The sequence below is a fragment of the Cetorhinus maximus genome, chromosome 3 (genome assembly GCF_964194155.1).
Source record: "Cetorhinus maximus chromosome 3, sCetMax3.hap1.1, whole genome shotgun sequence".
Taxonomy (NCBI): domain Eukaryota; kingdom Metazoa; phylum Chordata; class Chondrichthyes; order Lamniformes; family Cetorhinidae; genus Cetorhinus; species Cetorhinus maximus.
In genome coordinates this window covers 23,015,727-23,033,482 of record NC_135881.1, presented here as the reverse complement: position 1 = coordinate 23,033,482, position 17,756 = coordinate 23,015,727, and the positions used below count along the sequence as shown (strand labels likewise).

The 17,756-nt window shown below is 45.0% G+C and overlaps 1 protein-coding gene across 1 annotated transcript in view; it reads right to left on the bottom strand.

The window, feature by feature from the left end:
• The window catches only part of dpp6a (dipeptidyl-peptidase 6a), an 848,482-nt gene that overhangs the window by 292,593 nt on the left and 538,133 nt on the right, over positions 1–17,756 (bottom strand). Inside the window, exon 7 of the mRNA XM_078537068.1 lies at positions 17,467–17,548. Coding sequence (XP_078393194.1) covers positions 17,467–17,548 — 82 coding nt within the window. The remainder of the gene's footprint in view (positions 1–17,466; positions 17,549–17,756) is intronic.

Genomic DNA, 17,756 nt, shown 5'->3' with positions numbered 1-17,756 from the left:
CCTCTTCACTGCTTGTGTCTAAAACCTCCAACAAGAAAGACTGAAATTTTGGAAATGACCTTGACATACGCCATACATCAACGACAATAATACCTTGCATTTATATTGTTCCTTTAATGCCCCAAAATGTTTCACAGGAACGTTTTCCAACAAAATTTGACACCAAGCTACAAGAAGGACAGGTGACCAAGAGCTTAGATTCTTGTTAGGCAGAGGAATCAAAGGTTGTCGGAGATAGTTGGGAATGTGGAACTCAAAACGCAAACAGATCAGCCACAAAATTTGAGTTGGGATTGAAGACCAATAAATCCCCGGGGCCTGATAATCGACATCCCAGAGTACTTAAGGAAGTGGCCCTAGTAATAGTGGATGTATGTGTTGACAGGCAATATGATCGGCGCAGGCTTGGAGGGCCGAAGGACCTGTTCCTGTGCTGTACTTTTCTTTGTTCTTTGTTCTTTGTTCTATTGATGGTCATCTTCCGAGATTCTACAGACTCTGGAACAGTTCCTACAGATTGGAGGGTAGCTAATGTAACCCCACTATTTAAAAAGGGAGGCAGAGAGAAATCAGAATTATAGACCAGTCAGCCTGACGTCGGTAGTGGGGAAAATTCTAGAGTCCATTATAAAAGATTTAACAGCTGAGCATGTGGAAAACAGTGGCAGAATTGGACAGAGTCAGCATGGATTTATGAAAGGGAAATCATGCTTGACAAATCTACTGGAATTTTTCGAGGATGTAACTAGTAGAGTTGATGAGGGGGAGCCAGTGGATGTGGTTTATTTGGACTTTCAGAAGGCTTTCAACAAAGTCCCACATAAGAGATTGGCGTGTAAAATTAAAGCACATGGGATTGGGGGTAGTGTATTGAGATGGATAGAAAGCTGATTGGCAGACAGGGAACAAAGAGTAGAAACAAATGGGTCTTTTTCCGAATGGCAGGCAGTGACTAGTGGGGTACCACAGGGATTGGTGCTGGGACGCCAGTTATTCACAATATATATTAATGATGGCTGTTTACTAGTTCATGATCAGTACACAGGGCTTGCACAATGTAGTATTTTAGTTCAAAAGTGGTATCAGGGTCCTAGCGATGCCATTGGACTCCAATTAGCCTATAGAAATGATGGTCCGGTGGGAGAGCTGACTAGTTATTTTGAGATCCCCTGGGAAATGGCAGGGAGTGGACCTTAGGTGGGATGATGGCTGTCGGTATTTTTCTTTTAGCAATTTGGTTCCTCTGGTGCCCTGATCCCACTGAGAAATAGGACAGTGGAGAGCAGAAGTTTGCCTATTATTATCTCTTTATAAGGTGATGTTCATTAACAGTGCCTAACATATCATAACTATTGTATTGCTTAGTCCTCCTAGGTAACAGTAATTGAATTTGAAACGAAACTAAAATCGTTAATCAAGATTAATTTTGTCATCGTACACTTGATGCATCTGTACTGATCTGTTTATCATCCTGTGTCTGGTATATTATAGGTGGCTCTGTGTCTGGTCTGTTGACTGTCATTAACATCAAATGGAAAAGTCTGGATGCAGCTGACAAGAGCTTTCATTGCCATCTGTAAGGACAGTGATTTACCTTGCAATTCGTCGGTTTAAAAGGCATTATATTGTTTAATCGCAAGACGGCGACACTGGAATCATTTAAATCGTTAGCTGCCAGAAGAATTGGAAATGTAGGCAATAGGGTGTCATATTTTGTTTGACAGCACTCTTGTGAACGGGCTCTAGACATTTTACTATGGTAAAGGTGATATATAAACGCAATGATTATTTTTGTTGTTACACAGTGGAGCTGAAGGGGGAGGAAATCCAACTCACACCCCTCACAACAAGACGACCCAATCCAGCAAACCCTGGCCCAATCCGACAAGCATGGCGTTTCCTCCATTTGTCTTATGAAGGCATAATTTATGAACTGTAAACCTAGCCTTAATTTGTTAACTCTGAACCAAGTTTCATTGTAATGGTACCCAAAAAATAATTTGACACCAAGACATGTAATGAGATATCAGAGCAGATGTCCGCCTGTTCCTCGTTGACACAGAAGTTTAAAAGAAAGATCTGCACCATAATAAAGGAAAATTTAAACCTCTGTGAATTGACCAAGCTCTACTGAAAATCTTGGTCAAAGAGGTAAGTACTCGGGAGCTTCTTAAGCGAGGAGAGAGAGAAGCGCCGTGGATTATGGAGGGAATTCCAGAGTTTAGGCAGCAGAGACCCAATCTTGATCGCACCCTGCACGCTGTGACAAAAATGAAGTATTTTTATCCGTGGTGTACTGCGTTATTGGCTTCTTTCAGTCATGGTACATATGAAGATTTGGCTCCTGTGGAAAATAGTCCTGCTTGCCTTGATCCCCAAAAGGGAGGCGGCAACTATTCAAAATATGGCTAAACCAGTCAATTCAAATATAAACCTCCTGGGGCGATGAATATGCATTTGATTGCCAGCGTCTATTTCCAGTCAAATATTGAAAACTTACACCAGTTGAACAGTATGTCTGAATTTATCGGAGTGAGATAACTTAGGCACAGAGACTTGGCGAAGGTCAGCAACATACCTACATCAGGTACCAAAGCAAAAAGCCAAACACTGTGGGGTTCTGATGAAACATCATTGACCTGAAACATTAATTCTGTTTCTTTCTCTGCAGACGTTGCCTGACCTGTTGGATATTCTAGTATTTTTTTGCTTTTATTATAATTAATTTAATATTCAGGGAACAATTCACAGGCAAGGGGAGGTGGGTTTGCATTCGTGAATAGAGTTAGATCCCCTAAAATTTGAAGACAAATTGAAGACAGCCTGCAGCTGTCAGGCAAAGCATTTAAGTATTTAAATAAGTAATGGAGATCTGTTTTAAACAAGGGTTCCGGATTTAGCAGCCGGTGCATCTACTTCCCAAGCTGTGTGAAACTTGCCAGGGTCACCAAGCTGAGCATATAGTGAGGGGTCCTTCTTCAGTGAAACTGACAGGCTGGGAAGCCTTTGATCAGTGAGACTGAAGAGCTGCAGCCATGGCCAGGTGAGAGGCTGTTGCTCGCAGAGCTCCTTCTCAGGGCGTGCTTTCAGTGCCTGACAGGCGATTGCCAAATTCTTGGAAGTCACTTTCCCTATCTTGCATTTCATTCACCTTCTGCTGCATTTCCTTGCTGCCAGCCTTCACCATGGCATGGGAGCTCTAGCTTATCGTTGAGAGAAAGCAAGCGTTGGGGGGGGTGGTGGTGGGGGCAACAGCATCAACATTTGCCCCTCAGGACAGAGAGGATGGACACAGAGATCTAGTTGCAAAGATGCGAGGCTCCTAACACAAGGGTCTCCAGGCAGAGGATTAACTCTTTCTCAGGATGTTCAGGCTTTCGCGGCAGGTCACTGCTGGCATCTGCAGCCTCCTGGAACAAGACTTCCATCCCAGAGGAACAAGTGCATTGCCAGTGGCCATCAGGGCATCTGCCACTGGAGCGCCACAAATTACCACCCCCCACCACCACCCCCCACCCACGCAGGTCCCTGCTGCTTTCTGAGACCATGTGTTTCTTCTCCAGCAAGAAGGGAAAGCAGAGAGGTGTGTGTGTTTAGAATGGCCTGCGTGGATAGCAGGAAAGGACAGCATTTGTGCAGCGTGAGTGTGAGGCTGAGTTTGAGTGTTGGGTGTTCGACTGAGGGTATGGGAAGGAGCCTGGAGAGAGAGGGATGAGTGGAGCTGCAACCCTTATTGTTCTGAGGGTCTCTTTGCAGAAGAATGCTGGGCAAGTCAATGTGTTGGTCTTTGCACCTGCAAATGTTATGCCACTCACCTATCCTGCTCTTCTGAGGTCTTGCAAGTTAAAGGTTTGTTAATTATATTGTTAAGAAGCTCAAGTGAAGGGCATTGCTTAATTAAGTACTTAGAGGGCTTAGAAAGAGAGACTCCACGGTTACGTTCGTGGCTGGGTATCTTTGGAGAAGGTGTCTGCTGGCACGGTTGAGGTCTCTGCGACTGGTGGGCACTGGAGGTGCTGGAGTGCATCATTGGTCCTCAAAATGCCATTTTGCTTTAGATTGTTAAGGTTTCATTAAATCCTTAGCCTTTAGCTACAGTGCCCCTTTAAGGGGGTGTAAATTTGGTTAATTCTGGTTAATTTCACAAGTGCTCAAAAGAGCTGCCCCCAGAACCACATTTTCATTTAGTTAGATGCATTTCCTTTTAGAGTTTTGTTTCTGGTACAGTGCCTTTTTAAAGGGCTGCCAATTTGATTAATTTGTTAATCTGATTAATTAGTCTTTTATTGATTTACCCCAAAAGAGCAGGCAGAATTTTGCCGTCGGCGAGCAGGGGGTGGGGCCCGCTCGCCGATGCATAAAATTACGCGGGATGACGTTGGGCGGAACCCCCGATGTCACTGCGCCCCATTTAAATTTTCAGGAAGGCGGGGACGCAGCAAAGTCAGCTGTCCGCCCGCCGACCTGCCAATTAAGGTCATTGACAGGATCATTGAAACAATTAAAGGACCTGCAAATCCAACCTTAAGGTTGGCGAGCAGGCCAGGAGCCCCGGCGGCAAATAGATAAAACATGAAACCTTATCCAGCGGCGGGATGAGGTTTCATGCAGGGTTTTAAAAAGTTTAATGAAGTTAATCTGAAAATTATGAATATGTTCCATCTCATGAGGGGGACATGTTAGGAAATTTTTTTTTCTCTATTTTTCATCTTTTTCATAGATAGGAAAAAGGGAAGAGTAAGTGGGTCTGAACACTCATTTCCACTGGTTAGCATAGTATAGTTCAAAGCAAGCCTTTTTCACAGTGCAAGCGATCTCCCTGACACAGCACTTAGCCTCAGGGAGATGTGCGCTTTTTCGTGCGCATGCGCAAAAGAGCGCACTCTCGCTTTTAGGGAATCCCCCCCCCCGCCCGCACAGGGAGCACATAGCGCTTCCTGCCGGACATCACGCTGGGCAGGCCTTAATTGACCCGCCCACGTAAAATGACAGCGGGGCCCGCTTCTCTGGCAGAAAAGTCTGCCCAATATGAAGAGAGACTCAGCCCCTAAAACTACATTTTGATTTAGTTAGATAAGCTTTCTTTGGGGTTTTATTCTGTTACTGTGCCCCTTTAACGGGGTTATCACTTTAATTTATTTATTAATTTGTTAATTAGTCAAGTTATTTAATTGATATACTCCAAAGATTATAAAGAGAAACTCCACGGCTACATTCATGACTGGGGGGTTCTTGGAAAGGGAGCACACAGTGTCCACTGGCACGCTTCTGCGACCAGTGGGCACCGCGAGACTGGAGTGTCTCACTGGCCCCCAAAATAACATTTTCATTTGATTTGGTAAAATTCTTTTAGATTTCTCCTTTAGTTACAGTGCTCCTTAGGGTGAGTTTGTTTTATGCCCAGTCTCAGGTTTCTCACTCACTCTCACCACTACGCAACTTGCCTTGTTACTATGTTAATTTGACTATTTTGTTTGCTTTGATACACTCAAAAGAGCATAAAGAGAGAGCGTTGGTGGGCACCATGGGGGTGGATTGATTCATTAGCTCCCAAAACAATATCTCCATTTAATTATGTAAAGTTCCTTTAAAATTCTGTTTTTGTCACAATGCCCTTTCAGGGGCGATCGATTGGTTTCATTGGCTTTTTTAATTGGTTAATTTATTAAATCAGTACGCAAAAGAGTATAAAGAGAGACTCCCCCAAAATGACATTTTAATTTAATTCAATAAGGTTCCTTTAAAAAATTTTCTTCTTTGTTACAGTGCCCCTTTAAGGGGCTATCACTTTAATTCGGTCTGTTTATTTGTTAATTTGGCAATTAGTTACAGATGTACTCAACAGAGAAGAAAGCAGGTTTGTCCAACCTTTTCGCTCAGGGTGATGAGCAAATTTCAGAAAGATCAGGTTTGACACAATAATAAACTGAATTTCACAAAAAAAATGTTCAGGTTTTAAGGAAAGAAACGATTGATGAGCATAAGCACAGCAATGTCATAGCAATACATCACTAAGTTAATAAAAATGCCCAGAGTGTGAGAGGGTCAGGTGTGTGCGTCCGGCTCACTCAGTCACCCTGACCCCACTGTGAGTGCGTGTCTGTGCGTGTTGGTGTGTAGTGGTGAGAGTGAGTGAGAAACCTGGGACTGGGCATAAAACAGACTCACACTCAGCCCCTACACACTCAGTCTCTTGCACTCCCCCTAAATGCTTAGTCACTCGCTCTCACTCCCAGACGCACTCATTAACTCACTTTCATTCCTAAACACACACTCAGTCACTCACTCACTCCCCCCACACACTCAGGCACTCAAACACACTCATTAACTCACTCTCAGGCCCACACACACTCATTAACTCACTCTCACTCCTAAACACATGCACTCATTAACTCACTCTCACTCCCACATACATGCACTCAGTCTCTCACTCACCACCCCCCCCACCCAACACACACACTCACTCACCACAGCACGGTCTCCTCCCCGGACCTGACATAACTTTGCCCTCCCTGGGTCTGGCACGACTTTGTCCTCCCATTGGCACCAAAACTTTGCCCTCCCCGGGCCTGATGTACCTGGCTCCCCAGGCACCAGCCTTGCCATTGCTTGGCTCCCCGGGGTCCAGCCCTGCCGTTGCTTGGCTCCCCGGGGTCCATCCCTGCCGTTGCTTGGCTCCCCGGAGTCCAGCCCTGCCGTTGGTTGGCTCTCCGGGCTCTAGGCCACCAAACCTTTGCTTCACTCGGCCCAGCAGCCCTCGGCACACTCGCCAACTCTGGTGTTTGCTACTCCTCCAATCAGAGACTGTTTCTCTCACTCATTTGCTGCTGATAGGCTCACAGCAGCTCCATGCAGAATCTTTCATTGTAACTCAACTGTTTGACTGGGATTTTGAAAACTGGCTCCCAGGGCCACATAGAGGGGCTTTGCGGGCTGCATCCGTATGTTGGACAAACCTGCTACAAAGGGAGACTGCTGGAATACTGAGTGGCTGGTAGATAGAAGGCAAATGTATGTAATTCTGCATTCTGTAAATAAGCCAACTATGAAGAAAAGGATGTGCGTCTCCTTTCCTATTTCACCATCTGGCTTGGGAATCCAACTGCATCCTCTCAGTGCACTGTCTCCAGGTTGGAGACACCACACTCTTGCTGCGACTTCCTCAGCCACTTCCATGCACGCTGGTTTGGTTGGAGAGATTGTCCTCTTCCTCCTGTCCTTGGTCAAATTCCCCTCAATGCAGCCCCTCAGATCCCACAGCAGGACCTCCAGGTAAGAGTGAGAAACTCGGGAAGCAGCCTTCCCAGGTCTCCTCTCCATTCACGAGGCTGCTGTAGCCTGAAAAATCCAAGTGCTGGTGAGCCATTCTAACCAATGCTGTATTCTCTTTGATTAGAAATCCTTTTTTTTGGACAGATCTGACATGTGATCCGGCTGACCCTCCCTGATTGGTGGCAGAACACGGAAGCGGAATCCTAACGCTGTGGCCCGGTCAAAAAGCACAGAAAAGTCGGCTGCAGAGTCCAACAGGTTCCCGACCTGCTAATGATCTCACCTTCCCGGCAGGGACTAAGTTGAGGGAATTGCACCCACTGTCCTTGGCCAGCTCACATTGAAGTTTAAGCACAGTGAACAGTCTGTTCGTCACTCAAACAGTCTGTTAGGGTATTTGCTATCATTCTGTGGAAAAACAGTTAAGACTGTAACTATGGCAGAACTATATTACTGTTCACTTAAACAATGAATGATGCAGTACTTTGTTAACTCTCCTAATAACACTAGTCTTGGACATGAACCCATCATACAAAACTTATACACAGGATTGAGACTATCCAATTAAGCATTCACTTTTTCACTTCTACATAAATAGACCAAGGAGGTCCGAGGAACCGACAAGTAGCTACAGGTCTCCTTTTCTACATGGAAGTAGCTATTGCTATCATTTAGTGATACTTTCAGACGCTGCTGCATTCCCTTTCAGAACCCTTTGTAGGAACATTGTCCCATTGGGTTCAGTCAGCTTTCACAGCAGGTGACTAAAGCACAAAGAGCTTAACATCAAAATCAGGGTTGTGAAAGTAAATTCTTTTTGACACACACAAAGAAGCCAAGTCACCAGAAATCAATTTATGTTAACTGCTTCCTTGAAGGTAGGCATTGAAGAAAACAAAGGCAGGTTTTTCAGTCCTTTCAATGTCTCGTTGCCAATTCAGTGATCAGGGTTGAAGTGAAATATCATTTTTACTTTCAGTATGGCTGGAAACTGCAGATGGCCCCAGATGTGAGACTAATGATTCACACAGTTAGGGCGAAACTGCCCAGTGCCACTCTCAGCTTGCTACCCAGCAGGTAGAATGATTTTATATTCATGACATTTTTAATAGTGGAATCCACCCTTTGAAGTTAGATTGTGAATTTAACCTTGCTAGGCCCATTCTGTAATCACGGGAAGGCAAAGGGAATGTTGTCGTTTATTGCAAGAGGAATAGAATATAAAAGTAGGGATGTTTTGCTACAGTTGTACAGAAAGTTGGTGAGACCATATCTGGAGAACTGTGTACAGTTTTGGTCTCCTTATTTAAGAAAGGATATAAATGCGTTAGAAGCAGTTCAGAGAAAGTTCTCTCGGCCGATACCTGGGATGGTGGGGGCACGGGGGTGGGGAGGTGAGGGGTTATCTTATGAGGAAAGGTTGAAGAAGTTGGGCCTATGTCCTTTGGAGTTTAGAAGAATGAGAGGTGATCTTATTGAAACACATAGCATCCTGAGGGGACTTGACAGGGTGGACGCTGAAAGGATGTTTCCCCTTGTGGGAGAGATGAGAACTAGGGGAGACAGTTTCAAAATAAGGGGTGTCTGTGGGCAGCTGCTGCATTTCAGATATATTAAAAGGGTCATTACATTGTAGAAGCTTTTTGTGGATATAAAGCTAAGCCTACAATTACTATTTAGCATTATTACAGCTATTTAACATTATTTATAGGCTAACTTCCACAAATAAGTTAACAGAAAATCTTTATGCTGTGTTCATGGTTTTGTGCTAATATTAGGAAGGTGCCTGGTTAAAGGCCAGGCAACAAATGGTTAAAAGCCAGGCAACAATTGTTCTTTCCCCAGTTTGTGACCTTTTCGATTGCAAATATCATGTCGAGTTGTTTGTTTAAAACTCAAAATAAGGTCAAAAGGTAATGTCTTAATGTAATGTAACTGATGATTGCTGTTCGCTTAAAATATCATCGAATAAGTATAAATTTGGCAGTTTGTAGTCACCCTTATGCAATGGCTGCTTGGTGGAACTAGGGACAGATGAGGGAGGTGCTGAAGCAAGCAGAACTAGGAGGAGATTGACCAAACTTGTTGTCGGGAACTTCCTGATCTAGGGAGGGTTGCCGGGGGTGAAAATGAGACAATCATAGACCGCCGCTATCAGAGAAAAGAGCCAATCATGGACAGTTGCTACCAGAGGAAGGAGCCAATCATCGACCTGTGCTATCAGAAAGGAGCCAATCAGAAAGTGTCTACATGGTAGGGCGGGAAGCAGAGGTCTATCTAAGCATGGCGTTCGTTAGCTCTAGGCCATTGCTGCAGCCGGAAAAGGAAGGGGGATAGCCTGGTCAGCGATCTGAACAGAGAACAGACAAGGATGGGTCAACCACCCGATCGATCCTGTTTGTTTCTTGGGGAAACCAAGCAACTAAAGCAGAGGGTGAGTAGTCACTGGTACAAGTATTATTGAACTGCCTGTAACAGAAATCAAATAAAAAGTGTAGTTGTTTTGGGCGAAGTCTCAAGTTTCGGGTCATTGATATCCAGAGTAAACCTCTGAACCCAGGTGGTAGGAATGGCCTACATCTCCCATTTAAGACGGAAATGAGGAGAATGTTTTTCTCTTAGAGGGTTGTAAGTCTTTGGAACTCTTCCCCAGAGAGTGGTGGAGGCAGGGTCATTGAATATTCCTAAGGCAGGGGTAGATAGATTCTTGGCTAACAAGGGAGTCAAAGGCTATCAGGAATAGGCGGAATGTGGAATTGGGGCCACAATCAGATAATCTTATTGAATTGCAGAGCAGGCTCGAGGGGCTGAATGGCGTAATCCTGCTCCTAATTCATATGTTCGTGTGGGCATTAACTTTATTAAGTGAAACCAAGCTACGGCTGAGATATCCTGCTACTTAAAATTAAGTTAACACCATGCTTTTATGATTTAGGTTCCATCAATTAATATTAGGTATTGTGCAATCTCACTATAATCACTCAGCCCAAATGTTATGAAGGTACGACTAGTAGCCTGAATTTTATGGTAATCAATGATGGTTTTAGTGTTTAACTGCACTTGATACTCTGGCAAGGAAGAGTTCATTTACATTTCACTCAGTTTCATACTGTACATCCTGCTGTTGGCAGAGTTGGCTTGATCAATAATTGATATATTTCAGACTGGTGGTTTCAAGCATGTTAACTGAGGTATCATGTTAAAACCCTAGTCATAAAGTATTAATCATAACCAAATCTTATGCATATTGCAGGCTTCGATGAACAAAGTGAAGGTCAACTATAGGGTACTCAGGATAATGAACCTAAACTATGATGAGAGCATAGGGAAATATTTATGCTTAAGAGGAGAAGCCTCAGGGAAGGCGATGGTGGTAGTGGTATTGTTGCTGGACAAGTAATCCAGAGACCTAGGATAATGCCCTGGGGACCCGGGTTTAAATCTTGCCATGGCAGATGTTGGAATTTAAGTTCAATAAAAATCTGGAGTTAAAAGTCTAATGATGACCATGAAACAATTGTTGTAAAAACTAATGTCCTTGAAGGAAATCTGGTCTATATGTGCCTCCAGACCCACAGGAATGTGGATTCTTAAATGCCCTCGGAAATAACTCAGTTGTATCAAACTGCTACAAAGTCTCGCTAACAGCACCCTGGATGTACCTACACCACATGGACTGCAGTGGTTCAAGAAGGCAACTCACCATCACCTTTCCAGCATTCAAGAAACATAAACCAAGCCTGAACAACATGTTTAATATAATCCCAAATCAATATCAGGGCAAGAAAAATGAACAAGTTTTACTAATTTTACACGGAAGGCGGTGAATGTTCGGAATGGATTACGCAAAGAGGCAGCACAGAAAAGTCAGTAAGAAGCACGATGAATATTAGGCAAGGAAAGCAACTGAGGGTTATGAGACATGTCGTGCTGTGCCATACCTTTTGATCTTCAGCACTGGCTCTCATCTGGCCATTTCCCTCATTGCCACTTCCTTAAATCCAAGGGTAACAAACTTTAATGGATATGGTGGACAAATGGTTTAGCCATCCACCATCAGATTTGGCTGGACCACATAAAACATTCTTGGGTCCTGCTCTTGTCTGCTAAAACTGTCCACTATTCCAGGATTATGCAAAGCTAACCTCCAGGTTAATTTCCCTACTGTAAGCCATCTTCTTAAGTTACTCTCCCCTGCCTCCTCCACCCTTACCTCCAACAATGACTGTGAGGAGTTTATGGACTTGTCTGGCACGAAGATCAAGATAATCTGATCAGCTGCCTCTGCCACATCCTCCTTTCACTAGCCCAACTGGCAAAACTTTCTCAAAGCACTCCCCTGCCCTATTCCCGAACACTCAACTTTTTCAAGTTCCTCTCCAAAATCCCTTCATGCGCCTTTCGAATTCATCTTGTCCATGAGACTCATCTCCTGTTACCGCAACCCAATTCCTACTAAACTGTTGACCATTCAACATCTGCTACTGGTCCCCGTGTTAATCAATGTTGTTCCTGGCTCTCTCTCTCTCCTTTAAATCTGCCTTCATCAAGCCCTGCCTCAAAAAATGACTCACTGACCTGGCAGACTAATGCCCAATCTCCAACCTCCCTTCGCTCTCCAAAGTCCTTGAATGTGTTGTCACCTCCCAAATCTGTTCCCGTCCTTCCTGGCTTGAATCCTTCCAATCATGGGCAGCATTTTCTCCCTGTCTGGGTGGTGGTGTGGGAGCAGGCGGGGGCGGGAGGGTTCCCGATCGGCGCACCCCCACCATTTTACCTGGGTGGGCCAATTAAGGCCCGCCCAGCATGATGTGTGCCAGGAAGCTCTGAGCCCTCCCTGCGTGGGCAGGGGGGGGGGGTGGGGATTCCCTGAGCCGGGAGTGCACTCTTTCGCGCATGCATGCGGAAGAGCACACAGATCTCCCTAAGGCAAAGTGCCGCCTCAGGGAGATCGGTTGAAGTTTAAAAAAATTTTTAAAGGGTAGAAGAAATTTCCTAACATGTTCCCTCATGTGACAGTGTCACATGAGCTGGGACATGCCCATTACTTTTATTTGAAAATGTTACAAAAATTTTAAATCCTTCATGAGACCCTTCCCGCCCGTGGATGAGGTTTCACGCTTTTTCTGAAGGCCGCCTGGGCTCTTTGCCTGCCCGCCAACCTTAAGGCTCGATGGGTAGGTCCGTTAATCATTTCAATTGCTTTTTAAATAGCTTTAATAGGCCGTTGACAGGTCGGCTGCGTGCCCACCGAACTGAAAATGTAAATGCCGTGGGGAGACGTCGGGACGCACGCCCGATGTCACCCCGCATCATTTTACGTGTCAGCGAGCAGGCCACGCCCCTGCTCGCCAATCGGAAAAAGCTGCCCCATGTTTCTAGCTCAGCCACAGTATCGAAACAGCTCTTAGGAAAGTCACGTGACAAAAGTAAACATTTCCTCCTCATCCTTCTTGACCTGTCTTTGACATGGCTGACCACACCATCCTCCCCCCAATGCCTCTCCACTGCCGTCCAGCTGGATGGATTGCTCTTGCTTGGTTCCATTCTTAACTATCAAATCGTTGCCAGAGAATCACTTGCAATGGCTTCTCTTCATTATCATTAGGTATGGTGTTCCCCAAGGATCTTTCCCTGGCCCCTTCCTATTTCTCATCTACATGCTGTCCTATGGAGACATCACCCAAAAGCACGGCGTTAATTTTCACATATACGCCGACAACACCTAACTCCACTTCACCACCATTTCTAACAACTCCTCCACTGTTGCTTAACAGACTGCTCATGTGACACCTGGTACTGAATAAGCAGAAATTTCTGCTCCATTCCAGCCCAGCTGTTGCTCCTGATGAATCACATGCCCTTAAAAGTTTAAAATTTGAAATTTTTAAAATCTCTAGCAACAATTTACTGCATGCAGGAATGAGACTCAATAGGTTAACTTGTCCTCTTTCTGCTGGGGTGGTTGCATTAGCAATTTTGAAGCTGCAAAAAGACTATTTATACCCTAAGTAGGGGCTGTAACTTTGTGCTGCAAGTTTAATGAGCAGTTAATGTGTAAATCAAGGATGTTCTTCAAATGAACAGGGAGGTTGAGAGTGAGGTGCTGTTTGTGCAAAGAAAACAGCAGAATGGAGCAAATTGCCCAGCAAGTTCTGATGATTAGCAACTCATGACATAACTCTTGCTTGGCTGAACTTGCTGGTCAATTTGTGCATTAGTAACAGAATTCAGCACGAATTCACCATTATTTTTCCAGCCAGACTTGAGATAACACCTTTTATCAATCGTAGCCTGGAAGTTACTAGTCCAGTGACTTACCATACACCACCGTCACTCCTGAGAGATAATTATAACACTAATATTCATTGATTATAATTATTAATAATGATAACTATAATTATAATAGTTATAGCATTATTACTGCTTGACTGCTTCCACAACCTGTCATTATCACTGTGAGAGTTTGTAAATTCTAGTTTGATTGACAGCTCCAAGACATTATTAAAGGATTGATGTAGTCATAAAAACAATTTATTTTTATATTAGGGATTAAGTACTTGAATGAATTTAAATGTATTGAGTGAGCTTTTATGAATGAAAGTGTTTTTATTATATTGTGAAGTCTGTAATAGGAGGTCTTGTGGTGCAGTGGGTAGCGTCCCTGCCTCTGAGCCAGAAGCTCCATGTTTGAGCCCCAATCCAGGACTTGATGGCCACTGAAGATGCATTCATAACATGACCAAACATGGTTGAATATCGACCTGTAAATCATTACAATATGCCTATAGTAGGCAGTTAAAGTGGGAGAGTCTCCAGATGAGCCATGCTTAATGCGGAGTGGCGTGGGTTGGCAGGGAGGGTATGGGGGCTACTGGAGATGAGTGGAGGGACATGGGTTGGCATGGATGGAGCATGGAGAGTGAGGGGGGGGAGGCTGATGGAGTGAGAGGGGTGAGGACTAGAGGGCCTAAGGTTTAACAGCAGAACTGGGCAGCTGCTGTGGCAGCCGCTAATCTGCATCTGGGGGTGGTGGGTGGGACTCCAGCACACATACCCTTCTGCCCCAGCTCAGGAGCAAAAGTCCAGACCAGCGACCCAAGAGATTCAAGAATCTCAGGAGAGCAGGAAAGGTGAGTGGCACAATACTTTCAGGTGCCAAGCTCCACATTCTTGACTTTGCCACGTTCTCCTGCACAGCACTCAGAAGGTCAGACTAACAAACAATGCGGTGCATTTACTCCTTTCTCTCCAGGCACCTCACATCTCCATCTGGAAAACAAATGCACATTCGCTCCTTGTTTCATCTCACACCCATGTCTCTCAGTTTTGTCCTTCCCTCCTTTGCACACAATCCATTTCTCATACTCTCAACTCTCTGCTTCCCCTACCTATAGAGAGAACTGTGGGGTGGTGGGGCTGCTGCTGTGGTCTCTCCGTTGATAGACATCTTGACGACTGTGTCCACTGGGAAGGAGGCCTTGGTCCAGGAGGCTACATATTGACCACCATACAGCCTGGGCCCCCTGAGGCACTGGTGCTTAGATATGTTTAGAAAGCTAATCTTCTGCCTGTAGACCCTGTGTTGAAGGTCTCACCTCCTTGGAGTTAGATCTTGGAGTTTATCCCCTCCATCCTGTGAAACATCATGTGGCTGAGGAGAAGCCAGCTCATCTTGCTGCTAGTATTGCTCCTGGTGCTGTTGGTGTTGCTGCTCCTCATCAAAGGTACAAGCTGGCGCTGCATATGTTGCTCCCATGCCACTGTAATGGTTGATGACAGGGAAGTGCAGATCAAGGTGAGTGAAGTGCAAGACAGGTGAACTGACTTCCAAGAAGCTGGAAATCACATGTAAAAGAGTAAAAGCAACTCTCTGAAGAAGACCTGTGAGCAGCAGCCTCTCACCTGGCCGTGCTCTTTAGTTTCACTGCTTAAAGGCTTCCCAGCCTGACAGTTTCACTGAAGAAGCACTGTGCACTCACCTCGTTGCCGCTGGTGTGCTGCAGAGAACTTGGGCAACCCATGCGGTAGCTGTTAAAGCCAGACTGCAGGGTTAAATTCAAAGTTAATTACCCGTATGCATATTATAATGGCTTTCCCGACAGCTGCACAGGGGCTCCCAACTCACCTGCAAATCTGCTTGGGTCAAACCAGGAAGCGGTGGGACCATATTGGGTTCCAAACCCGATGCCACCTGTAGTAATTATAGTTTTGGGAAATGTAGGACTGTAGCTTTAAGAATAATCCTGTGTTGTAAGGTCACATAATCTGTGTAAACCAATGTGTTGGCAGCGTGGGGAACCACTAGGACAGAGTTCTTCTTTAGTTATGGAGTTTGATGCACACGTGTAGCTGCTGCTGCTGTCTTGTAAATAAAGTTAAATGTTTCCACGAAGAAAAGTTGTCTGATGATAAGCTCCTTTCAGACCACCTTTCAGGGATTTAACCCCATGTCTGCAGCTGGGTCTGCCTCCTCTTCTGCACAAAGATTGATGTTGGATCCTAGGCACCGATCTGTTGGGACTTATGGATCCTGGTTGCACGCTTGTTGTGGATTGGCCGGGTTAGTACAATGGACAGAGTTGATCCGCAGACGCATCTTAGGTGGAACACATTCCGTTTATTTACAAAAGTACTCAGCAGTTACACTTGTGTGCTTTCAACTCAAACATGGGCAGAAGTTTGCCCTTGTCGGGCGGGCTTGGCGGGGGCGGTCAGGTAGCCGACTGCCGCCTGTGATCGGGGCCGGACCGAAATTTCACGCTGGGCTCAGCACTGCCTGTGAGGGCGGGGGAGGAGGGCGAGCGTGTGCATGGCGCATGTGCATGAGTGTGCGCTTGAAAATCTCCCCGAGGCACAGAGCTGCTTCAGGGAGATGAACAGTTTTAAAAATTAGAAATAAAGATTTTTAAAATGTTATAAAACATGTCCCCTCATGTGACTCTGTCATATGAGTAGGGACTTGTTATAAATGAAATTTTAAAATTTTATTTTATTTTTATTTGATGTTGGATGCCTGACCCCACCCACGGATGAGGTTTCCGAAAAAACGCAAAGGCCGCTTGGCCTTTTCGCCCTCCCGCCAATCGTAAAGTTGGACAGGCAGCGAAACATTTGTTACAATGATCTTGTTGGTGACCTTAATAGCCCTTTAATTGTCGGCGGGCGCTCTGCTGACTCCGGCGTGCGCCCGCCAACTGAAATATAGTTCGCCCGATGTCAACGCGTGTCATTTCACGCTCGAGCGGATGGGGTGGGCGTGCCTGCCCACCCACCTGCCAAGGTATAAATTCTGCCCCGTTGTCTCTACACTTCTCAGCATACCAGCATGGGTCAGTTGGGCCAAATGGCTTGTTTCTGTGCTGTAAATTCCACGTAAGAAAATAAAACCAGAATAGGAAACAGAGGGCGGGATTTTATGGCCCTGCTGCAGCAGGGGCGGGGCCATAAAATGTGGCGAGCCATTCAAAAGTCCATTAACTTCAGCAGGGCCAGGAATTCCCGCCGGCGGGAGGGGCCGTAAAATTCCGTCCGGAATATCCGAAATCAGAACGATGGAGCAAGTTGACAAATGTATTCAAAACATTTTATTTTTCGTTAAAACAGGTATTTGCTTTAAACGCTGATGCTAATAATGTTAGCCGTCGGGGGTGCACCCAAAAATAGGTGGTCAAGCGAATGAAAAAATTCAGTCCCTACTGTCTGTCTGTGGTATAACTAGAGCGCTGGAGGGAGCGATAGAATAGCACTGTGTCTCCCACGGCTGGTAACAGCAAAGAAACATCTGCACATTGAAACTGGGTCAAAGTCCATAAATGTCAGAAATTAATTGGAGACAGTGACTATAAAAGCAGAATGAGAGGGCATGATCTACATTTTGAATTATTAAAAGAACTATCATGTTTTGGACACTCAATGCCCTTTGCAGCCATAAAACAGTCATGGCATTTACGGTACTCTCAACTGTAACCCGAAAGCTCTTCTCTAAATGTCAAATTGAACATTACAAATCAGGCTATCAGGGAAATCTACACTTATAAAACATTTAATGGTAGAACCTTGAAACGTTCAAATTTGCTCATTTTCATTTACATTTTTCTAACTTCATTATGATGCAGAAGAGGTTGGCGGAGCCCTTGAAGACTTGAATAAAACATGAGTATATGCGTATAAATAAATAAAACAAATTCTCACCAGTTGTTGACCTTGGACACCCCAGCCTGCGTACAGCAACTCTGCGTCCTTAACCTCAGGTGGATTCAGGGTGAGGTGCTCCCTGTGTCAAGAAGGAAATAGGTCAGAAAAGTCAGATTTCTATCATTTACATATGCCAGTCAGAAAGTCCTGTAACAGGAGTCAGCATGTCTTGTGGCAGCAAACATCAATCACATACCCCTGGAGAGGGTTAAGGAATATTCGCAAGCCAGCATTACAAAATCCCCAAGTACGCAAATTGTCATTGACGAGTCGAGCAGGAAGAGGGA